The sequence below is a fragment of the Berghia stephanieae genome, chromosome 8 (assembly GCF_034508935.2).
Source record: "Berghia stephanieae isolate SIO BIC M18660-M18661 chromosome 8, UCSD_Bste_1.3, whole genome shotgun sequence".
NCBI lineage: Eukaryota > Metazoa > Mollusca > Gastropoda > Nudibranchia > Aeolidiidae > Berghia > Berghia stephanieae.
This window is the reverse complement of record NC_088367.1, coordinates 13,338,103-13,363,841: the sequence shown is the minus strand read 5'-3', so window position 1 is coordinate 13,363,841 and position 25,739 is coordinate 13,338,103. Positions and strand designations below refer to the sequence as shown.

The 25,739-nt window shown below is 33.0% G+C and overlaps 1 protein-coding gene across 3 annotated transcripts in view; it reads right to left on the bottom strand.

The window, feature by feature from the left end:
* Nucleotides 1–1,032: 1,032 nt before the first annotated feature.
* LOC144978197 (choline/ethanolamine kinase-like) overlaps nt 1,033–25,739 on the bottom strand; it is a 25,381-nt gene continuing 674 nt past the window's right edge. For 2 of the 3 annotated variants that reach the window (XM_078923943.1, XM_078923944.1), the window contains exons 2-10: nt 24,982–25,459; nt 20,999–21,224; nt 18,640–18,773; nt 17,694–17,801; nt 14,819–14,877; nt 14,003–14,087; nt 12,800–12,908; nt 11,740–11,910; nt 7,454–11,076 (exon numbers count right to left, since the gene is read on the bottom strand). In XM_078923943.1, the coding sequence (XP_078780069.1) occupies nt 10,990–11,076; nt 11,740–11,910; nt 12,800–12,908; nt 14,003–14,087; nt 14,819–14,877; nt 17,694–17,801; nt 18,640–18,773; nt 20,999–21,224; nt 24,982–25,361 (1,359 nt within the window). In that variant the 5' untranslated portion in view covers nt 25,362–25,459 and the 3' untranslated portion in view covers nt 7,454–10,989. Of the gene's footprint in view, nt 6,322–6,853; nt 11,077–11,739; nt 11,911–12,799; nt 12,909–14,002; nt 14,088–14,818; nt 14,878–17,693; nt 17,802–18,639; nt 18,774–20,998; nt 21,225–24,981 lie in introns of those variants that run through there. The other variant, XR_013646482.1, reaches the window with a different exon arrangement.

Below are 25,739 nucleotides of genomic sequence, written 5' to 3'. Positions count from 1 at the left end.
TGGGACAAGTATAATCAACTGATCCCCTCACGAAATAGCGGGCTTTGGGACAAGTATAATCAGCTGATTCGTCCACGAAATAGCAGACTTTGCTGACTAATCAGTGACATATATATATTATATATATATATATATATATATATATATATATATATATATATATATATATATATATATAACTCCAATTTGTATAATCGCCACAAACTCCTTGCGCAGTGAAATGAATTTGTTATATTGATAGTTCGTTAAACTGGCTGGAAAGCAATTTTGACAGAATACTCAAGGGCGACAATCAAGAAAATCCTATATGTATTCATATAAAAGTTGTTCCCCTTGGTAAATGACTGATTTACTTCGCCATCAAGGTCGTCCAACTTTGCAGTTTCGGCTGTTTTGCAAACCAGTGTTATGAAAGTAATCCACTAATCTATATTCTGTGCTTACATTCTTATACTTGCTGTTGTAATTTGAGCGGAGAGAGAATTTTCTTTACATTTTCTGCATGTTTTATTTGATATTTTAGTTGGATAGTGTATGCCAATGACTCTACTTAATTGTTTTCTATTTATATGGAATATGTTTAACTTGTTTTCCTCTGTTTTTTGTTGATGTTAATTTGCTCACCTTGGACAGCATGAGTGATTCCTGTTAACATCAGGCATTTGTTTGATGGGTTATCTAGATTCCTTTATGGAATGTCCTTGGTAATCACTTTTTTTTTAAATAATTAAATCACTGAATGACGTACTCCCTTGTTTTGTTTTTTTCGTGCGTGTGGGTGGGTGGGTGGGGGGGGGGGCGTAATTTTATGTTAGTGTTTTAATTTCTTTTTTTTTTAATTATTATTATTCTTTGTTTTGTTTTGTTTTTTATTTGTCTTTTTTTTTTTACATATAAGATGATTTCTTCTTTTCCGATGTCCCAAAATTATAGAAATTCAATTCGTTGTATTTGAGTTTTATGTCAAAATTGACTCATCAAAGGAATGGAACAGTCACAAAGAATTTTGGAGTAAATGAACATAGCATATTATCGAGTTATTAATATGTTTAATATTGGAGTACAAGCCCTAAAGATATATATTATATACACACGCACACACACACACACACACACACACACACACACACACACATGAGAAGAAAAAAAATGAATCTTAATCTAAAACTCTCATTCCTTTAACCCATTGATGTTGAGTTGAAACATTTGGAATTTAACATCGGCAGTAAATAAAACAAAGAATGAGCTCACTTTTTAAAATTAAAATTAAAATGATGAAATGACCGTAAAAACGAAACAAAGCATAAAGAAGACCAAAGTCACTGTGTAAAGGCAACTAGATCATGCCCTTTACATAGGATTCAACACCTAAAGAAAATTGAGCTCGTGATAATACCAATTTAATATTAAGGAAAATGATTTTCTTAACACAAAACACTCCATAAATATTTCACTCGGACTTCACATCATTATTTTAGTTCATGCAATACAGTAATAATATCATTCAAATTATATTTTATTCATATATATGTTGGTTTTGTTTTGTTTTTAAGGGGTTAACGGCGCTTGCGACATATTTAGATCATATCAGTGCCAGAAAAAAAGGAAGAAAATAGGACAGTCAAAGATTTCTAGAATTACAATTAAAGCATCCAAGGGGAAGTGGTTCAAACAGGGAGCACATATAGATTCCAAGTGCATACCGTCGATGTACTTAGTTTGAGATCACCTAGAGGTCTCGTCCAGACACCAGCACAGGATCCCACTAAGAGGGAAACACCCAAATGTTTACAATATATGTTCAAAACAAAAAAATATAACTATCATTATATAAAAGAGAGATAATTTACATTGAAAAAAAATATCATCTCCTAAAACTAACATTAATCATTTGAGTTTTTCCCTCTCAATCAAGGACTCCAGCAAGGATCAGGACAAATCCAAGTAATCCCATTCCAAAACAAAGACAGACAGCAACTCAAAAACAGATATTAGGGGGATAGAAGATACAGCAAGTGACCTCTTGCCCATCATGGGAGGTCAAAAGAACAGTATTAATATATAATTCACTCGGACTTCGAATCACAATTTTACTCATACAATGCAATAATATTCACTCAAACGGTAAATTTAAAGCTAAGCTCACAATCCACGAGATCATGCTACGATGTATAATCAAATGATTTACAAGCAAAATGTGATAATGATTGTAACGAATCAATGTATACTATCAATAATATATAATATATGGGACTGATTATGTAATTCTATGAACGGTATATGGACCACCACCCTTTATCAACAGGACCACGCAGGGTAGTAGAGACAGCACAATATTATTTGTAAGTGTAACGTTCAAATTAGATCCTGGAACTATTGTAAATTATGAGATAAATTCAAAAACCAAAGAGAAAAGAGGATTTGTTGCTCTGTTTATGTCTGAGAATGTTTATGTTTTTACGTTAGTAAGGGTTTTATGGCGCTTGCAACAGTTAGGTCATTTCAGCACCAGTAAAAAGGAAGTAATGGGGATAGTCAAATAATCTAGATTTACAATTGAAAGCTCACGAGAAAAAGGACGAAAAAGGTGAATTGCTTGAAATAGGGAACAGGTGTAGATTAAAAGCACACTATCAGTGTAGTTAGTTTGAGATGACCTAAAAGTCTGTTTGTTTTATGTTTTTAAGGGTTTTACGGCGCTTGCAACACATTTAGGTTATATCAGCGCCAGTAAAAAGGAAGAAAATGGGATTGTAAAAAGTTCTAGAATTACAATTAAAGCACCCAAGAGAAAGGAAGACAAAGGGGAACTGGGAACAAATAGGGATCAGATGCAGATTCCAAGAGCAAACCATCAATGTACTTAGTTTGAGATCACCTATAAGTCTCATCCGGACACAAGCACAAAATCCAACAAAGAGGAATACACTCAAATGCTTACATTATACATTAAAAATAACAAACATAATAATACATAACAGAAAGATGATTTACAAGGAAAAAAATATCATCTCCCAAAACAATAACTATGCATTTGACTGTTTCCCTCCCAGCCAAGGAATTCCAGCCAGGGTCAGGACAAAACCAAGTAATCTCACTCCAAGACAACGACAGAAAACAATTGGAAAACGGGTATGGTGGGATAGAAGACACAGCATGTACCTCCCTGCCCACTATGGGAGGTCAGGATCCCCACCCAGCCTAAAAGTCTCATCCAGGCATTAGCACAGGTTCCCATTTAGAGGAATACACTCAAATACTTACATATCATTATAAATTCAAAACAAAAATAAGATAAAATGGTAGATAATAGAGAGAAGATATACAAGGATAAAAATAGTATCCCCAAAATCTATAATTATGCATTTGACTGTTTCTCTACCAGCAAAGGAACCAACCAGGGCCTGTACAAAACTGGGTAATCTCATTACAAACAATGACAGAAAGCAGATTGGAAAACAGATATAGGGGGATAGAGGACACAGCAAAAGACCTCCTTTCCCAATATGGTTGGGCAAAAATCCACCAAGTTTTAAGAATTTATCAAACTTTGAATATCAAAGGTGAAATATGAAATTTGTTTGCTTGATTATTTGTTTTTAGAAATTTGAAGGTAATTTCCACACATTTATGCCATTTTTACACATGTCAAAAAAAAAAAAAAAAAAGATGAGAGAGTGGTTAAAAAATAAAAGATCTAAGATTTCACTCTAATTAATAGTGCCCAGTATTTAGGTTGTATATTCTAGAGTAATCTATTTGTGTTCTTGTCTGGAATTATTTAAAAAGCACCTCCCACACTTAAAACACAGAATTCCAGGCAAACGAATAATAATAAAACAACAGTGACAATAACGCATGCATTTCTCTCCCTTAAAATAATAAGCACAGACTGAGCAAAACAACAATAAATTCATTCCACGACGAGAACAAAAAACTACATGTTTGTGTAAGCTTGAGAAATACAAAAGCTATTTTATCAAAATCTCCTAATATTCATGATCTCACACATCATATTATTTTTTTAAAGTGTTTTACGGCGCTTGTAACACATTTAAGTTATATCAGCACACTATCAATGTACTTAGTTTGAGATCACCTAAATGTCTCACCCATACACCAGCACAAGATCCCACTAAGAGAATCCACTCAAATGCTTACATTATACATTCAAAATAACATATAATAATACATAACAGAGATGATTTACAAGGAAAAAAAATCATCTCCCAAAACAATAACTATGCATTGTTTTCTTCCTAGCCAGGGCCAGGACAAAACCAAGTAATCTCATTCCATAACAAAGACAGAAAGCAAATTGGAAAAAAGCTATAAGTGGATATAAGACAAGTTAGTGCCACCCTGCCTGCCCACTATGGAAGGCCAGGAACCCCACCCAGTCACCCATCATAATTTACCCATCTGACATAGGAAAGAAAACATTATTTGACAGTGCGATTTTTTGTCTCACTTGAAGATAAATAGGTCATTTAACCGCCAAAAATAAAATTTATAGTTAAAATTGAACTCAAATGATCTAGCACAAATCAACATTAAAGACCTACTGACATAATACATTATAGTAATGAAAATTCAAATGCATTGATCAATATCATTTACATTGGTAATTGGATCAAGGTGATCTTTGTTCAAAGTCAATTTCATAAGCTGTTCAAATTCTCAGCAGTTCTGATAAAATACAAATCCTACACGGGGCAGCGTGGCTCAGTGGTACGGTCATTACTTCATACCCGAAAGGTACCGAGTTCAATCACCCGCTGCTGCGTTATGTGGCCTTGAGCAAGTCACCTCGCCTTAGCTCAATTTGCGGCGCTGCACTGCGGCTGACGCCTGGGTTATTCCAGTCTTCCCTTGGAATAGACCCTAGAGACAAATTTTCCCTATGCGATGAATAAAGGGAATTATATATTTCTTTATATATCAAATCGATTCAGAAATTTAAATACCACTTAAGCCATGCAAACGATATGTAATTTGAAAAATATGACAATGCTATAACAAAAAACAAACAAACCTTGATTTTTAAAAAAACAAATAATCATTGATTTGAGCAATGCATAAATAAAAGTGTCATAATATCTTTCAATAAACATAATATCACCTACAGATTTAATCCAGTTTTAGAATTTTCAATGCGTCATAACTGTTTAAATCTTAAAAACATTAAATATTTTAATATCATCAATTAAAATAAATGACTCCATTCAGTCGGCCTGAAAATGATAACAACAGTTATGAAAAAAAAAAAAAAAGAAAATATTAGAATACATCATGAACTATTAATCAGTGAAAGACTTGCATTGTAAACTTAAATGACAAATGGCGATATTAACAGTTCCTTCAATTTATAAAATAGGGGCTTATTAATATAGGATTGAAGAACGTTTATTGGGTTAACCACAAGTTTTAATTTAAGATTTTCACGCTTGTTGAGAGAAAATCTTAAATAAAAATGTGTCTTTATAAAATAATAAACGTGATTTAATCATTATATTACAGCCTTCTCACCCAAAACCATTCATAAAACAAGGAATTCAATAAAATTAAGAAGAATGAAGGCAAAACAATTGAATTCAAATGGCCTCTCTCTTTATCTTTCTCTAGTTGTTAATTATGTCATCATTTTTCGTGCAGATCATTAATAACTAGCCTCTCTCTCTTATCTCTTCATAATTGGTGTCATGACGTCATCACATTTTCTGCAAATCATGAAGCATGATTGTGCATTTATTGATTTTCAATGCATGCAAATGTCACAAAGGAAATGATAGACAAAAACAGATTGGGGTGTAATAATGATAGGAATTCCATTATTACATCCTTAAATATTGTGCTTAAAGGATGGGGAAGTATATAAATGTTATATGACGTAAACTGGTCTGAATGTTATTATGTAATTATTCAAGTGTTCAACCATTATGCATTCTACGCTAAACCAGTGATCTACTACTTAATTTTGTGAAAAGGAAATAATAATTTAGTAAGTGCAAAGTTCAAGCATGAGAGACAGATGGGGCAACGTGGCTCAACGGTATGGTCTTCGCTTCGTACACCAAAAGGTACCGAGTTCGATCACCCACCGCTGCACTGTGTGGCCTTGAGCAAGTCAGCTAGCACTGGCTCACTTTGTGGCGCTGCACTGCGGCTGATGCCTGGGTTATTCCAATCTTCTCTTGGAATAGACCCTAGAGACAAATTTCCCCTATAGGATTAATAAAGGGTATTTTATTTTAGATCATTAAAGTACCATGTAACTGGGAAATTAAACTATCACTGAATTACTAGCTGAATGATTAATAACTTATTTATTTTATTTTATTTTTAAGGATTTTACGGCGCTTGCAACACATGAAGGTCATATCAGCGCCAGTAAAAAGGAAGAAAATTACCGTTAAAAAGTTCTAGAATTACAATCAAAGCAGCCAAGAGAAAGTAAGACAAAGGAGAACTGGGAACAAATAGGGATCAGATGTAGATTCCAAGAGCACACCACCAATGTACTTAGTTTGAAATCACCTACAAGTCTCACCCGGATACAAGCACAAAATCCAACAAAGAGGAACACACTCAAATGCTTACATTATGAATTCAAAATAACAAATATCATAATACATAACAGAGAGATGATTTACAAGGAAAAAAATATCATCTCCCAAAACAATAACTATGCATTTGACTGTTTCCCTCCCAGCCAGGGACAGGACAAAACCAAGTAATCTCATTCCAAGACAAACAGAAAGCATGTTGGAAAACAGATATAGGGGGATAGAAGACACAGCATGTACCTCCCTGCCCACTATGGGAGGTAGGAACCCCACCCAGAATTAATAACTTACTGATTACATACTTATAAATATCATATAAAAATGAGATAATAATATAGCTCCATTTTTTATTTCTAAAGCGAGAAAAAGAAAATTAAAATTAAAATGTGGGGAAAAAAATCAGACTGCCAAGAAAACACTTCTCAAACTTTTATGTTAACTAAGTACCTGCATCAATTTCTTTCTTTAAAAAACTAATAACCAAAGTATCAACTATATAGTTTACACTTAGTCTATAAAATCCATTTGGCCTTTGTTTGCTTATGTTTTAAAGCGTTTTACAGCACCTGCAATACATTTAGGTCATTTCAGCGCTAGTAAATTGGAAGAAAATTGGATAGTCAAAAAATTCCAGATTAACAAATTAAAAGCACCAAAAAAAAAAAAGTCTGACAAAGGGGAATAGTTCAAATAGGAAGTAAAACGTAACACTTTAAATATTATATTTATTTATATATGTCGAGGCACACTGATTTTGCAGCCAAAATTATGCGAGTTATACAATCTTTTCTAATATTAATATCAAAAAAATCTTTTTAGAGCAAACGTGCTGTCGGATTTCTGAATTGCAAAACAAACAAACAAAATATTTAAGTTTGAACTTATAACGTTTGGGTTTGAAAGATTATATTTCATGATAACATGAGAACAATGATACACAAAGTTGTGATATGAGACCATAATAAGAATAATAAAATATGTGATATCAAACACATGCTAATATATGAGTGGAAGTTAACCATTAGGCAGGTATTGCTGGGTAACTACATCTATTGCATTTTAAATACTTCACAATTTTGGAGTAATTAAAGTTTTTACATAGATAAGTCAAGATAATAACATATACGGAATCAATTAAAAACTGAATTATCAAGAGGCAAAAAAAGTTAATACACAAGCTGTATGCGGTTTTGTGGTCATGTGGTATGACACTCGCCTTTGGATCAGTAAGTCCTGGTTCAAGTCCCACTCTAGTAGACCTTAAGTTGACTGTTTCCCTGCCAGCCAAGGACTCTGGCCATGACCAGTACAAAACCAAGTAATCTCATTCCAAGACAAAGACAGAAAGCAAATTGGAAAACAGCAATAAGGGGATAGAAGACACAGTAATTACCTCCCTGCCCACTATGGGAAGTCAGGAACCCCACCCAGTTATTATGGTATCTTCATCTCCACATTAATAACACTCACTAACCACTCACACCAAGAATACCTTAATCAATTTTTTAAAATTTCATCATGAAGGCACAGATCAATTATAAGAGAAAACCTTCCACCTTTATTATTATTATTGTTTTTTTTTTACATTTTGCATTATGTCACGCATCAAATTTTACAGAAATATGGGACAAAAAATGTATGAAGTTGTGGATTTTAAATCTTTATGGAATGTATACCGATTGCACTTTAGGACTTGTGAGATGTGTTAGATCAAGCAGCAGTATGCCATGAATACAATGGGACTCAGTAACTCTTTCGTGTTGACATGAATGGGGAATCCAACAAACGTGTTCCAATTTCATTCACGTTGAACGCAATAAGAGTTAAAACAAACGAGACTATGTGAAACTTTCTCAATATCGTGAGGGAGTGAATTTGAAAAAAATAGAAAAAGAAAAGAAAAGAAAAAAAAAAGATCATGAAGTTGGACACATTGTTTCTCTTGATTATTTCTTTTAGGGTTTAAACAGTCCTTGTGACACTTTAGGCCAAATCAAAGCCTCTAAACTGGGATGATATATACAAAATTTAAGTAGCAGATGTTAATAATGGGGAAAATCATTTTTGAACAGTTAGAAAAGTAACAAGAGTTATAGATATTCATATACCTCGTACAACACGTTCAATTAAATTCAAAGCATTTGGACTGTGAACCTTCCCATGTGCACATGAATGTCAATACAAATTTGCTCCACCTCCATTCCTGTTCAATGTTTCTTTTAGCAAACCTCAGCATTTGTTGTATGACATATATTAGACGGTCATAAATCATAAATTAGCACAAATATATTTAGATCGTAATCATTAAAATAGATGATCATATCATTAAGAGCAAAAAACAACAAAAAAACCCAAAATACCAACAAAGATTTTTTGGAAACGATTACAAAGAAACAACAGCTATTTTAAAAAGTATCTACTGATTAAAATGTCCTTGTTCAGTATGATGATTGAGACACATACATTTCTACATCATGATTTACATTTACCTATCTAAAAAGGCAACAACAATCACAATGTGTTCTTTTGTTTGTTTGTTTTTAAGGGTTTTACGCGCTTGCAACACAGCAAAGTCATATCAGTGCCAGTAAAAAGGAAGATAATGGGATAGTAATAAGTTCTAGACTTACAATTTAAGCACCCAAGAAAAGGTAAGACACAGGGGAATTTGTTCAAATGGGAAACAAATGTAGATTCCAAGAGCACACTATCATAATACTTAGTTTGAGATCATCTAAAAGTCTCATCCAGACACAAGCACAGGTCCAACTAAGAGGGTTACACTCAAATGTTTACAAATCATATATAATATGTAAACAAAACAATAGAGTGCATAACAGAGAGATGATTTACAAGACAAAAAATATCATCTCCCAGAACTCTATAACTTTGACGGTTTCCCTCCCAGCTAGGATATCCGGCCATGGCCTGGACAAAACCAAGTAATCTCGTTCCAAGACGAAGACAGAAAGCATGTAGGAAAACAGATATAGGGGATAGAAGACACAGTCACTCCCTGCCCACTATGGGAGGTAAGAAACCCCACCCAGAACAATCACAATTTATTATCGTATATATACATGGCAAGTTTTTAAGATACAAGACCATCTCATTTAAAAGCAACATCCATATTCATCATTTTACAACAAAGGAATGCAAAACTGTAAAAAGCATGCTTGTTTTTCCAAGGTATTATTAAAAACTTAAATGATTTTTGGCCTCATTATTCTGCTCATGTGGCACTCAAATTAAATTTTACTGTTTTAATAAGGAATGATAAAAATGTCAATTTATTTTGTAATTTAGTCAAAAGTCAATGCATGAGTCACACAAAATATATTGTATTTTACAACCACTTATAATTCTTTTAAAAACGTCAAATTGGTGGCAACTGTCTTTGTAAAAAATTCAATCACAATCAATGAGCACCCATATCATATATTTTCCAGATGTCGCCCACAGAAAGAGTTGTACACATTTTAATGAATATAAAAATCACATGACTAGAACCACACTTCATGAGTTTCTAGATGAATATACGTTCGGCTATTTCAGAAACCTAGTGACGAAAGAGACAAGATAGCACTGCATAGTTATAAAACACAGAGGCAAAATGATTATTAAGCCACTTAATGAAGGGAACAGGGTTGCTTATGAATCGACAATCAAATGGGAAACCCAGATACATGTCAATCTGATTGTGTCTCATCAGACTTTACTAAACTCACAAGCATTGCAAGGCATGTCTTCACTAAAAAGAGTAACATAATCTTTATTTAACTTTCATTCTTTAAAGCAGTAAAGAAAGTATATAAAAAAGCCCAAGAAAGTAATTACTAAAAATAAGCTAAAATTTAGGCTTACCTAAAAGAATGAAAACGAATTTGAAGCAAAATATGCTCAGCTAAAATTTAAAGAGAGGACTACCAAGGACGATTCAAATTTGATTCCAAAAGAAAGAGAAAACAACAAAATCTACTTTCATTCAGCAATTATTTTGAACACTTAAACGTTAAAAAGATACCTTAACAAAAATACTAAATAAAAACAATGGATATCTGAGTAAAGATTTAAGATTCATATAATCATATTAAAACAAAAATTATAACCATATTTGTTTTAGACCTGGATCGTATCAAATAAATAAGATTTGGGAAAATGTCTTTAATGAAAGGACAATTTCAATATTCATACCCATTTGATTAAGTAGTGTATTAAATCAAATCCAATCCCCTATATAGATACATAAAAAGCAGATGAAGTTGACAAAATTTTCGAAGACCATTTGAAAGCTTTGCGGGTCTTAACAATTGACATTACGTTGGAATCTATAATCAGTCAAAACAAATTTAAAAGAAAGATAACTCCGAGCAGACAGCTCTTTGTACCATTCTTTACTCTCTTCGCATTGTAGACTTTTCTTTCAGTTCTGCACTTCAAATCCTCCAAAGAGTTCAACCAGTTTTTCTTTATGTTTGAAATATCCTTCAAAGCGGCACACAGCATAATCCTGAGCGAAAAATAGGTAAATACATTATTTCTTATTTCAGGAACGTCAAATTAAAATAAAAAATAATTATCTTTAAAATCTTTCTACTGGAATAATTGTTAACAAATACCTATATTTCCGAGAGTCCAAAGCTTTTGAAAATTTAGATTTTACTAACTATCGGGGTTTAAAGAAACCCATGTAGTAAAGAAATGTTTAGAAAGATTTTTCAAAACCTGTTTTAAATACATTTCCATCAACTTCGTTATCGACTTCTCACCTGTATAAGATTTTACCCTAATTCCCTCTCCTCTGGGCAATATGCTTTAAAGTGAGATTTCTTTAATCATTATCATTATATCAAACAATTTTCATTAGATTTGCTGACAAAGGGTGTGCGCTTGAAACATTAGTTCCACTTGTTTGTTGTCTGTGCAACTTTTCTCTAAGACTATAATACTAAAACTCAAATCACAAACATCAAGCAAAATGACCTAATTTCTTTCTTTCTTTCTTTCAATTTCATTTCTCTACTTTTTTTCTTTTTCGTTGTTTTTTCATACATTTCCTACCACTGTAACATATATCTTTCTTTTCTATTTCCTTCCTTTACCTAAACTAAAATAACCAACAGATGATAAAAGAGATTTTTTTAAAGCCTATCAGTCTAAAAAAACAGCTTACCTTATAATCAAACTCAATTCCAGAAGTTAAAGCTTGAATCAGAGACCAATATCCCCAGAAAAAGTGAGAATGTAAGACTAGGTAATTGGTCTCCTTGTACAACTTGTCTAAAGCATCCTCTGTCACAGGAGACATTCCTGAAGCTTCCAGGTAAGACTTGAAAAATACGTACTGGCAAAGAAGAGATTAAAATAGGAATTGAGAAAATTGTTCCTCCCATGAACTCTCCACGGACATACTATATTAAGGTCATTAAACTGCCTCAATTGGATTCAGTAGTCTGATGTCACATCGCCCAGCAAAGGCGGCCATCGTGGTTCTAAACAAAGAAAATCCGTACATCTTATTCTTCATGCTGGCTAGAACTTTTCATATGTCTTGTGATCAGAATGTGTAAAAGTCAAAACATGATCAGATTTATGTTTATTTCCTCTGGATACACTTTTATGCTCGTCACAGCATTTCATAAGTACATCCACCATTGTTCCGATAGTTTAGAGCCAGTTAATAAGTTACCATGCGTCATTACGAAGGAAGTGACGTCATGACTGTTGAAGGCTATACTATTGATAGAAAACTCGCTCCACAAGGAAAGGGTCAGAGATCAATCCCATTGGAGGCAAGAATTTTTTTCTGAACCCCCTGTCCACCCAGTAGTGATTAGATGGCTGGGTTGGTTAGATCTGGCAGAAAATATTTTGCAATAAACTAACATCCTATCCAACAGGTGGCAAAAAATTGATATCATTCACTTCACGATAGAGGAACTGGGACTGGGATAAATTCCACCTCCATTTGCCAAATGACTCTGAATGACTACTTTTTTTCTTTTCTTTTTTTTTTTTTGTTTTGTTAACTGCCACAACGATCAAAGACTATTTGATGATATGGCAACACATATGTCCACATATCAAAGGTTTATGGTTTGATTCCAAGTCAGGCTGATTATAAAATAATTAAAATGTGGAAGAAAATGGCGGAATTTGACCACAAGTGGGTCCTTAAAAAAAAATCTTTTCACATGGAGAATGAATCAGTTTGTCTGTAAAGGCTTACTTACTTGCTGTTCTTTGGAGGGGAATCGTTCAGGGTGCCATTTATAACCAGGTAGCCCAGGGTTGTTGTAGTCATAGGTCCATTCATTAAAGTGATTTGCTATGTCATGACCTCTGGAAACGAAAATGAGAATGCACTGATTGAAATATTATAATATTATAAAGAGATGAAATATAATGCAGACCTTAGTGAAAAGAGATTAATTATAATGATAATAGCAAGAAAAATGACCAAAATGATTTTTTTTTTTTTTTGAAAAGCAAATTTATCGAGAACAATAACCAAAGTGCCATGATGCACAAATGAAGATCCAGGCTTTAACCTCGTTTCTGTAATAATAATAAAAGTAATAATAATAATAATAATAATAATAATAATAATAATAATAATAATAATAATAATAATAATAATAATAATAATAATAATAATAATAATAATAATAATGATGATGATGATACTGATACTGATGATGATGATTATGATGACGACGATGATGATGACGACGATGATGATGACGATGATGATAATAATAATAATAATAATAATAATAATAATAATAATAATAATAATAATAATAATAATAATAATAATAATAATAATAATAATGTAATAGCATAAACAAAAGATCAAGAAAAGAAGCACTTAAGATAAAAATTAAAAATTAGACAAAAGGGAAGAATTAATTGATAAATGAGAATCAGAACTAATAATTAATTCTTGTTTGGTCTGAATTCCCTTAAAAGTACAACAATGGCTCAGGAACAGAATATTTGAAGACAGGGATACACTTAACATTTACAAAGCGTGCATTCATTAAAAATCTTACAATTTCAAAACATAGAATTCTCCGGAATTTCAGTTCAACGTTTCTACCTAAGCATGAAGAAATTCAAACCAAATGCAACGTGGCTCAGTGGTACGGTCTTTGCTTCGTACCAGAAAGGTACCGAGTTCAATCATCTGACGTTGCGTTGTGCGGCCTTGAGCAAGTCACCTCGCCCTAGCTCACTTTGCGGCTGACGCCTGGGTTATTCCAGTCTTCCCTTGGAATAGACCCTAACGACAAATTTCCCCTTGGGGATAAATAAAAGGAATTTTTTTTTTTTTTTTTTTTATGCAGCTTAACTGGGCAGTGATATACAATAAATCATAGTAATACTAAAGGTGTGAAAATGAACTGAAGAACCATGAATGGGAGGTAAGATACCTGTAATTGTAATGAGCATATTCCCAGTCAATGATGGTCATATTTGCTGGTTTATCATTGGTCGATGATTGGTACAAGAGATTCCCTGAAAGAAGGAAAAAAATGTCCTTTATTATTTCTCAGCAGTTGTATTTGTTATGATCTTTTTTTTCCTTCAGACCTATTTAGTTGTTATAAAAGGAGGAGGAGGAGGAGGAGGAGGGGGAGGAAGAGAAGACATATGTATAGGAAGGAAGGGGAGGAAGAAGAAGAAGAGAAAGAAGAGAAAGAGGAAAAAATAAGAAGAAGAGGAAAAAAGAAGAAGAAGAAGTAGAAGAAGAAGAAGAAGAAGAAGAAGAAGAAGAAGAAGAAGAAGAAGAAGAAGAAGAAGAAGAAGAAGAAGAAGAAGAAGAAGAAGAAGGGGGGGAGGAAGGAAGGAGGAAGGGAGAGGAAGAAGAGGAAGAAGAAGAAGAAGAAGAAGAAGAAGAAGAAGAAGAAGAAGAAGAAGAAGAAGAAGAAGAAGAAGAAGAAGAAGAAGAAGAAGAAGAAGAAGAAGAAGAAGAAGAAGAAGAAGAAGAAGAAGAAGAAGAAGAAGAAGAAGAAGAAGAAGAAGAAGAAGAAGAAGAAGAAGAAGAAGAAGAAGAAGAAGAAGAAGAAGAGGAAGAGGAAGAAATCAATTCACATTTTTAATTTTGGCTTAGGGATACACCAAAAGACATTCAATCACTATTTTCCCTGTCTGATCATTAGCTGAGAAGTTCTTTACTCCAGATTTATGTCATAGAACAAAAGATGAAAAAAAAAATAAAATGTCAATTTTACACAAACAAAACTGACCTGGTTGTAAATCATTGTGACAAAATACCACTGGTGCTTGTAGGTCAGTTGCTAATTTTCTGTTAGAATTAAGAGGAGAAATAAATAATACATGTGTGGAAAAGTGATGATGTATACAAAATCAATGGGCAAATCAATAATAATAATAATAATAATAATAATGCTGAAAACTTATACAGCACTATAACTCCGAGACACCAGACTCTAAAGCGCTTAAATTACAAATTACTTTTGCTGAAGCATACTCATTCACACACACACACACAAACATGCACAAACACACACACACACACACACAAACCAGACAGACCAATAAGACATGATGAAGCACATTTGACTTGGTACACTTGAGATGAAAACCGTTGTATAAATGTACCAATACGTGTCCATTTATTTTTCAAATAATATTTATTATTTTATTAGAATCAAGCCACAAAATTTTGTAATTATATCAACAACAACAAAAATAAATAAAAGAAAGAAAGTGGCTTGTCATTTCATCATAAACTCATCAATTATAACATCTTATTTAATGACTATGATGAAATTCTCATTTATATTTCTCTATAACAGTTTTTTTGTTTTCATTTATTATAAATAAGGAACCATTGTTTTGCTAAAATATCACAATGTCCCTATTTTAACGTTTCAATGTGTTTAGGAAAAAAATGTTCTATCTTTTGTTAATAGAAGAAAACCATAATCGTCAAAAACTGTCACTATCTATTGTTTAAGTTAGAGTTTAAGATTAAGATTAGGTCAATAGGATACTTTTTGATTGAGAACAAGTGATACTGATAAAGCAAGATAACAGGCATGCCACTACTTGTCAAATTGTGTATTTTAATCAGCTATATTGTCTCCAAAATATACAAACATGAAAAGCACAGGAAAATCCTCTTAAAGTTCCCAACATTTCATTTTTTAAGTAAATTATGGCTCATCCTTTTACATTAAATCTAAACGTGTGAATAGTAATAATGATAATAATAATAATAATAATAATAATAATAATAATAATAATAATAATAATAATAATAATAATAATAATAATAATAATAATAATAATAATAATAATAATAATATCTGTATCTGTATGGTTGGCGCTGAAAAAACCAATGGTCTGGTTGTATTTCAGCGGCGTCCTCATTGGGCGCGGGCCCATGTCAGTCGGGCTTTGTAATCGTTTAGGTGTTGTGCCATGATGACCAGTTCATCCAGCCCATTCCACTCCGAGATAGTTCTAATGAAGAAAGAATTTCTGTAGTTTTGTGTTCTTGTCTGTGGGATTTTGAAGCAGTTCGAATTGTTTGTGGCGTATCTGTCAATGGGGTTTTCGGTTATGTGCTTGGCGAAAGTGAGTGCTCGGTTTTTCTTTTGTTTGGTCGTGGCGTGAAAAAGGAGTCTGCCTTTATTGATGGTATTTGATCTGTTATTATCTTGAACATGAATGACAGGCGGGTTTCTTTTCTTCTTTGTTGGAGGCTGATGAGATTTCTTTCTTCTAACATTTTTGTCATGCATCCTGGGGTTCTGCTCTTATAGTTCCCAGTTATGGACCGGGCACCTTGTCTCTGGACTCTCTCAAGTTTTTGAATATCCTCTTTCAGGTAGGGGTCCCAGGCAACTGCTCCGTATTCCAATAATAATAATAATAATAATAATAACAATAATGATAATAATAACAATAACATTAATAAAGATTATCATCTTTGCACCCATTCTCTTAAAAAAGTAAAGTTATAGGCTTATTACATTGTTCAATAGCATGAACTAAAGCTGGTTTTTCTATTTTTTTATTTTGAAATTTTGGTTCATATTATTATCATTATCATTATTAATATTATCATTATTATTATTATTATTATTATTATTATTATTATTATTATTATTATTATTAGCAATTTTATTATTATTATTATTGTTATTTTTCTTCTTCTTCTTCTTATCATTATTATTATCAATAATAATAAAAATATGAATTTTATTATTATTATTATTATTATTATTATTATTATTATTATTATTATTATTATCTGTCACGGTGACATACGTAATTTCTGCTTCTACTAAGTTGTTTTTTTTTTGCAACAAGTAGTTGGTCAAAGACAGACATTAGACTTTGATCAGAACCACAACTAATTAAAATTTGAACATTGAAACCTTATCAAAGTCCACTTACCAACGTGACAAACTGACATTGGAGCAGACATTTCAAAACAAAGACTTGTTTCAAATACATAGTATAGCACTGTGTTGTGTAGCCCTTCAAATCTAATCAGTCACATCAAATTCTAAATTTAGTGACCTTGACCTTATAAACACATGGCAACTGTAGACATTGATACCTTTACCTGACACAATTTGAAAGAGTTAAGATAAGGGATCTGATTTAATCATAAGATTTAAATTGACTTAATTTATAAATAAATAATAAATATAGACATTTATCTTATAAAAACAGTTTCACAGGTGCATCATTATCATTGTGCCTGATAATACCTAATATAATCCCCCAAGTGAGCAAAATGGAACCAAATTTTCATCGCATACAGTAAAATTGCCCTGTTAGGAATCCTTTTTTTTTTGTACTAGCAACCTTATAATTTCCATCACTGCCCGAGTTGAGTGAGGTAATGCGTGTAAATTGTCGTTACCAATGAAATGGCAAAAAAAGTTGGGGGCCAGACGTTTAAGATTACTGTCCCCCATCCAATTTGCTATCATGCTCAACAGTGCTTGATTTTGTTAAAAGATGATAAACCAAACCTATGAGGTCACGTCTTAACATTGACAACTCCAAAAAAAGAAAAAAAAGTAAACATTTGACTGCTTTCAACAAAGAAGTGATTTCTACTTTAATCTAAATACTTACACCAGCATTTCAAATTCTTTTGTGAAATCTACAGTTGGACTTAATTGTTGAATGATATCAAGAGTTGGACTCAGTGCAGCTTTATTATTTTGAACCTCATCCATCCATCTAAGAAAAAGAAATCAAAAGGTTTTGAGGTTACTATGGTGGTCAAAATATACTTGATTTACGTACTTGACTTAAAAATCCCACCTATTCTACTCCTGGAGAATAGGGTGTCGAAAACACCATCTTTTCTAGTTTATTCTGTCTCTAGCAGTGCTAGCAGTTGCCTCACAATTATGAAAATATAAACAAACATTTGAAATGGCTTTTATTTTGACAATCTATTAAAAATAATAGTTAATTATAGAACCACAAAAAATAAAATTCATGAAATGGGACCGTGATTTTTTTTTTTTTTTAATCATAAAATTTACATAAATCATAATACAAATTTTGTCCTAATTATTAAAAACAAGAAATGAAGTGAGTGGGAAAGTGCCAGAAGACAACAGAGAATAAAAACGTCGCTGCAGCAATGGGGGCTTGAACCCGTGACCTTACTGGTATGACAACTATGGCTGGCCGAGTTAATTTTTTAAAATTAAAGGTTCAAATTAAAAATTAATACAACAACTATTGTTTATCTCATGACAGTAAAGCATAAAAATCGGAGGTGACATGAGTAACGTTAACCCTGAAAGACAAACCCTAAAAACAGGACACAAGACTGTAAATTGAACACATAAAAACTACAGACAAGACACAGACAAATCCTACAAACAGGACACAAGACTGTAAATTGAACACATAAAAACTACAGACAAGACACAGACAAATCCTACAAACATCACACAAGACTGTAAATTGAACACATAAAAACTACAGACAAGACACTGTCATAAATACATTAATTCACATCAAACATTCATTATAGCTAATAAGCTCATTACTAATAGCATACCCTCGTGTGTGAACTCTGAACCAAGAGGGCTTCTTGCATAGGGGCATGCTGAGACCATGGAAGAGTGCTAGCTTTTGGGAGACCATTGACATGATGTCCAGCCTTGCTAGGTCCAGGGGCAATAATGGCTCTGCCTGGGAATTATAAATATGAAAAAAAAAAAAAAAATGAATAGGAGTGAAATTTAAAAGCATACTCCTTAACAGACTGAAGGTTAGTGTTAACACAAAGTCGAAATTCTCATGGGTCCCATGTAAATGTCCTGCTCAACCTCCATCTCTTCACTACTAAGGATTCGACCCGGGCTTGAAGACTATAGATTCTTGCCAGACTCAACAAGGGACTCTGATAATATATGTGACCCTTTGCCTCAAAAAGCTATTAAGCGGGATGTTGAAAATTGAATTTATAGCCAGAAATATCAGACTTGTGTTGAGTTTGTATGTTTAATTGAGGAGAATGGCAACATATTTTAGTGCGCTATTGCCAACAATTTATATTTTTTTTGTTAAGTTTAACATTAAATTCGGCTTTTAAGCATATGGTTCGTTCCGACATAATACCGTTTTGAGACGATGGGTCACATATAATATATGATACTCAACTCAGCATAAGGCCTTGGAGTTTACCCATTTTCTGCAGTTTAAACAGACAGTAACAGTTGCTTGCTACGTCTATCGAAAAGTAGTTTCCACCAGATGAAACATTCACCACCGGAGTACACAAAGGACCAATGCTTGTTTCTTTGCTTAAGAGGAAAAGTAGTCTACCAACTGAGCAATCAAGCCCACAGAAATGAAATAATTCTAACAATAATAAATAAATAGAGCATTATTATTCCTAATAATTACCCCTTAAAACAATCACCTTCACTTGCTTTTTCTTTTATTCATGACCTCCAAATATTTTGGTGAGCCATGAAAATAAATAAAATTGACAAAGATGATGACATCATGGAAAAGTGAAAGCATCCAACTGAAAATGAAAATATTAAGAACATACATATTTTCAACAGCATTATATGTCTACGTGAATCATGGACAATCACACAAAAAAAAAGATGAAAATAAAATTAATGCATTTGAAATTAAATGCTAACGGAAAATTCTCCAAATTCCCTGGACAGCAAAGGAAACTAACAAAAATGTGATAGAGTCCCTGGGCATTGGGGAACCATATCTCATCAAGACGATACAGAAACTAAAACTTGTCTTTTTTGGACATATAAAGAGACACGACAGCCTCGAAATGATTTTTCTAGAGGGTATTGTGGAGGGCAAAAGAGGGAGAGGGAGACCAAGAAGAAGATGTTCACAAGAATCAGCAAATGGATGAATAAGTCAGCGACTGAAGGTGGAAGGATGGCGCAGGACAGAAGCTTGTTTCAGTTGGCAGTTGCAGAGGCCATGTCCAGGAGGGATAAGCCACGATGATGATGATATGAAAATAAAAGAAATTGTAACAGGGTGTGTGTCCAGCAAAATTTCAGAGTCAAATTTACGACCTTGAACAAAATATATGAAAAATCAAAATATTTCCCATTGAAATCAATGGTTTATGCTCATGATCATATATATTACATTTACCTTAGGATCAACTTTCTATAAAAACCCATTTCCAATAACTTTAATATAATTTTTAACGAGTTATTATGTGTGCGTGTGTGCGTGTGTAATTATGAGATAGAGTGGAGGGAGGGAGTAAATATAATAATTAGAAATACTTTTTCTCTCTAAAATGTATCTTCGAATGATATGCCTGATGCAACATGTAATAAAACAGTAGTCAAAGAAGTATTAGTAGAAGTAGTAGTAGTAGTAGTAGTAGCAGTAGTAGTAGTAGTAGTAGTAGTAGTAGTAGTAGTAGTAGTAGTAGTAGTAGTAGTAGTAGTAGTAGTAGTAGTAGTAGTAGTAGTAGTAGTAGTAGTAGTAGTAGTAGTAGTAGTAGTAGTAGTAAAAAAGTAAGTAATTTTCTGCTGCCAGATTTCATTCTTCAACAAACTTTTTAAAATGTCAATCCATTGAATCTTCAATTTACGACTTTTTTACAACCATGGAGCAAATTTACGACCAAGCGGTCAAATTTACAACTTTCTACAACTTTACGACCTTGCTGGACACCCTGTGTAAGGGCAAAACAAATTGTATTCAAATATTTGTTCGTCAATGTGAAGCTGTGTGGTTAAAAAAATAAGAGAATGGGATGATTCATGCCATGTCTTCATAATCATGTATGAAGTGTTTTGAACTGAATTTCACTACATGTTATATACACTCCTCTTGCCCCCAACCCCACCCCTTTGTGTAATAAAGGAAAATATTTTAAAATAAGAATATAAGATATATAAACAGATAAATACCTTTATAAATTCTTCGATCCTACCATCATGGTACATGCCATAAGGCTTTGGTCCCAGCTGTTTCTCCGCCAGCAGTACAAAAACGACTGAGTTGTGAACCAAAAAGTCCATTGTGGATTTGCTGATTTCTCCATAAATGCGAAGAAGTACCTCTTTTGGTTCTGAATTGAGTGCTGTGTGAGACGATGGCAGCGAAATTAAGTAGAGATAATTTGACATTCCACCACTGTAAGAAAAAAGTAAAATAGAACAGACGATATTATCCAAATTAAGTTGGCAGTCAAAGCAAGCAAAATTAAAAACCAGTCTGTTTACGAAATGCTATTTCCTGATCAAACAGATTCTATTGATATTCTAATCAATTACCTGAATATGTGAAATATCGAAGTTTACTCCTAATTTTTGTTAGGTGTATTTTTTTGGGTCTGTTATTCCAATGTGGATGAGATTATGACTACATGCTGCCCTCTTTTGATAAGCAAACATTAAAGGCTATCTATTCATGTTTTAGCTCAATTAAAAGTTCTCTCCCTCCCCCCCCCCCTTCCCCACCACCCCAAGACCTGATATGGGGTTTTCATCTTTTTAAAAATACACACAGTAAATTACAAGTCACATAATCAATAACAATTATCTATTAATATCATACTTTGAAAAAGGAAGCACTCACCATCTCTCTCCCACTCAAATAAAGGAGGGAGAAAAATTGTGCATGTTTCACCTTTAATGTTTGCGGGCATAACTGATGATTTTATTTAGGAAAAGGACATAAGGTTACTAGGAGAGTCATTTGACGAGATAACAGATATGGTACCTGTTAACAGATACTAGAAGAAAAAAAATTGACGAGATAACAGATATATGGTATCTGTTAACAGATACTAGAAGAAAAAAAAATTGACGAGATAACAGATATGGTATCTGTTAACAGATACTAGAAGAAAGAAAATTGACGAGATAACAGATATGGTATCTGTTAACAGATACTAGAAGAAAAAAAATTGACGAGATAACAGATATGGTATCTGTTAACAGATACTAGAAGAAAAAAAATTGACGAGATAACAGATATGGTATCTGTTAACAGATACTAGAAGAAAAAAAATTGACGAGATAACAGATATGGTATCTGTTAACAGATACTAGAAGAAAAAAAATTGACGAGATAACAGATATGGTATCTGTTAACAGATACTAGAAGAAAAAAAATTGACGAGATAACAGATATGGTATCTGTTAACAGATACTAGAAGAAAAAAAATTGACGAGATAACAGATATGGTATCTGTTAACAGATACTAGAAGAAAGAAAATTGACGAGATAACAGATATGGTATCTGTTAACAGATACTAGAAGAAAAAAAATTGACGAGATAACAGATATGGTATCTGTTAACAGATACTAGAAGAAAAAAAATTGACGAGATAACAGATATGGTATCTGTTAACAGATACTAGAAGAAAGAAAATTGACGAGATAACAGATATGGTATCTGTTAACAGATACTAGAAGAAAAAAAATTGACGAGATAACAGATATGGTATCTGTTAACAGATACTAGAAGAAAAAAAATTGACGAGATAACAGATATGGTATCTGTTAACAGATACTAGAGAGAAAAAAAATTGACGAGATAACAGATATGGTATCTGTTAACAGATACTAGAAGAAAGAAAATTGACGAGATAACAGATATGGTATCTGTTAACAGATACTAGAAGAAAAAAAATTGACGAGATAACAGATATGGTATCTGTTAACAGATACTAGAAGAAAAAAAATTGACGAGATAACAGATATGGTATCTGTTAACAGATACTAGAAGAAAAAAAATTGACGAGATATGACACACTTGTCTCTCGTGTATGGGTGATATATGTGCCGAAAATTGATTCAAAAGTAGGAAACTTGGCTTGAGGTTATGTCATTTTACTGAAAAGAATAAATATAAAGTTAATTTTACAAGTATATGGACCCAAAATTTCATATTTCTGATCATTTCGTCTTTTAATTTACGGGAACAAAATACTGGTTTGACGCAGTGGGTCACATATGGGAATAGAATAAACAGAAGTGTTTTTAAATATTGATCCCTCTTACCCAAGGGGCAGCTATTTTACATTTGAAGAATAGAATGTATTCCTTCAGATTTATTCCTAATTTGCCAGTACTGCCAAAAGCAAAGATCCCAATTTAAGAGGTTATCTTATAAAATACCAAAAGTGGGTTTTATGCATGATAGACATTTCACAAACCAGGACCCTATTACAGGTAATCAAAGTAAACTAAGCAAAATAATGCTGCATGGCACAGAGCTTGAGTAAAACAAGGAAAGTTTGTAAGACAAGATTTGAACGCAGACCACAATAATAAAATTCCTTGACCGACAGTGATCCTGTCATTTCCTGTGCGGGTGATTCGATCAATCATAACAAAATAACAACCTACTGTTATCACTGTGCATGGCAATATTAACGCAGATATCCCTACCCTCATTTTCAAATTTCAGGGATATTTTAATGATAAAACCTCCAATTTCAGGAATAATATGCCACACAATTACAATGTTATAAAAGTCAAACATCTGATATCAAGAGCATTACATGCTTACCAATTTCCAAATTATATGGTTTGTTGGTGCTGATGATGTGGTAGTGGTGGTGGTGGTTGTAGTAGCGGTGGTAGGGATGATGATGTGGTGATGGTTGCTACTGTAGTAGTGGTAGTAGAGATGATGATGTAGTGGTGGTTGTAGTTGTGGTGTGGTATAGAGATGATGATGTGCTGATGGTTGTTGTTGAAGTAGCGGTGGTAAGAATGAGGATGTGGTGGTGGTCGTTGTTGTAGTGGTGGTAGGAATGATGATGTGGTGTGGTTATTGTTGTAGTAGTGGTGGTAGAGATGATATGTGGTGGTGGTTGTTGTAGTAGTGGTGGTAGAGATGATATGTGGTGAATAATTTAAAAATTACATATTCTGATAGTGTGAGACAGGCAGCAATCCTTTCTACAGTCCAAAGTAGAGGTATGAGCTGAGTCAGTGTGATATGGGCAAAACAGAATTTCTTCTGCTCTTTTTCTATTTATTTATATCGGTTCCACCCTCTGCCTACAGCGCGCACATTGGAGTTTGAGTCCGAATAACCACAGGGGACTATTTAGACTTGAGTCCGAATTGCCACTTCAATTTTAGAATCTATCAATGGGGCCTTGGGTATCTTAGATTACCAAAACGTGTACAATATTGTTGATTTTATGGAAAGGAGAGCTGATCCAAGTAAACTAAGATTAAGATTAAATTATGTATCTTTCCCTGCTTTCTTAATTTTTTTTATAGTATAGCATTTGACAATTTACACTTTGTATCAATTCTATAATTTGATTTGCTATGAGCTGATGGTGATGTTTGAACACAAAATCTGTAGTTAAACAGTTTGAATAGAAACTATTATCTTCACATGGAGAAAAAAAAATGCATGTCTGAATCAACAAATAACCTATTTCATGAAGAGTAACTATTCCCAAAATTTAGTCATTGATTCATAAAAGCATTACACCCATTGGATTGAGTCAAAACCCTTCTATAATTTGGAAACACTGAATTTCTTTGCAGCTGTGATTTCTCAAATTATTTTTGATAAGTGTAATCTAACCTAATCTTGTTCAACGAATGTGCAGTTACAGCAATGAATCCTAGGTCTAAGTTGCTGCAAACAGAAAAATATTATCAAATTTTTTTTGAAATAATAAAAACTTTCACCTTAACTTCATTCATGGCATTCAAATCAGGTAATTTATCTCCATCATAATTTTGATTTCGAAAATATGTCAAGATTATGAGTTAGTATGCAAGCATATCACATATCAAGATTTATAATAATAATATTAATAATAAAGAAGAAGAAGAAGAAGAAGAAGAAGAAGAAGAAGAAGAAGAAGAAGAAGAAGAAGAAGACAAAATTTTAAACAACCGGTACACCTACCATATTGGAGTAATGACAAGGTCTTCCTTTGAAGATATGTGTAACCACGAACCTCCCAATGAATCTTGACACCATTTGAATGCCCTTTGGCGAATTAGTTCATCTGTCATGATCATGTCTTTCTCCAAACCGTTCTCTTTTTCTTCTGAACGATTTGGACTTACACCATGTGTCCTACTACTGTTTACTTTGCTCTTATCTATGTCACCATTGCTTTTATAATAGTGCTTACACTGTGGCCCCACTGATAACAGACTTGAGTTGTTCATTGGAGATACATGAAAGTCCAAAGCACCATTTTCAATTGTGTTCAATGTGCCGTTGTTTTTAGCTTTGCAGCACTGAGTTTTGGACTTGGTCATTTTTGACTTTGGTTCCATGCTGAAGAACTTCTGAATTGTATCTATCTTAGTCTAGTTTTAGTTTTAGGTCCCGTATGAACAGTCCGTGTATTAAAGAGATTTACACTTGAGAATTGCTGTAAAAAAATCGAGAGTAAAAATAAAAACCATGTCATGAAGTATGAAGTATCCCAGTCAGTGTCCCTTGTGTCTTCAACTACAACTATAATTTAACCACGAGTATCTACAAACAAATTCAATGGGGTTTTTTTTAATCCATGCAGTAATAGTGAGTGGGCCAATACTATAGGACGTACATATCCATGCCTCTCTCTTAATTATTCCTGTTCTACTTATCGGTTTTTTACCAGCGCGGCGCTACGGAATATGAAGAATGTGGTGTTCTATCTGAGTGAA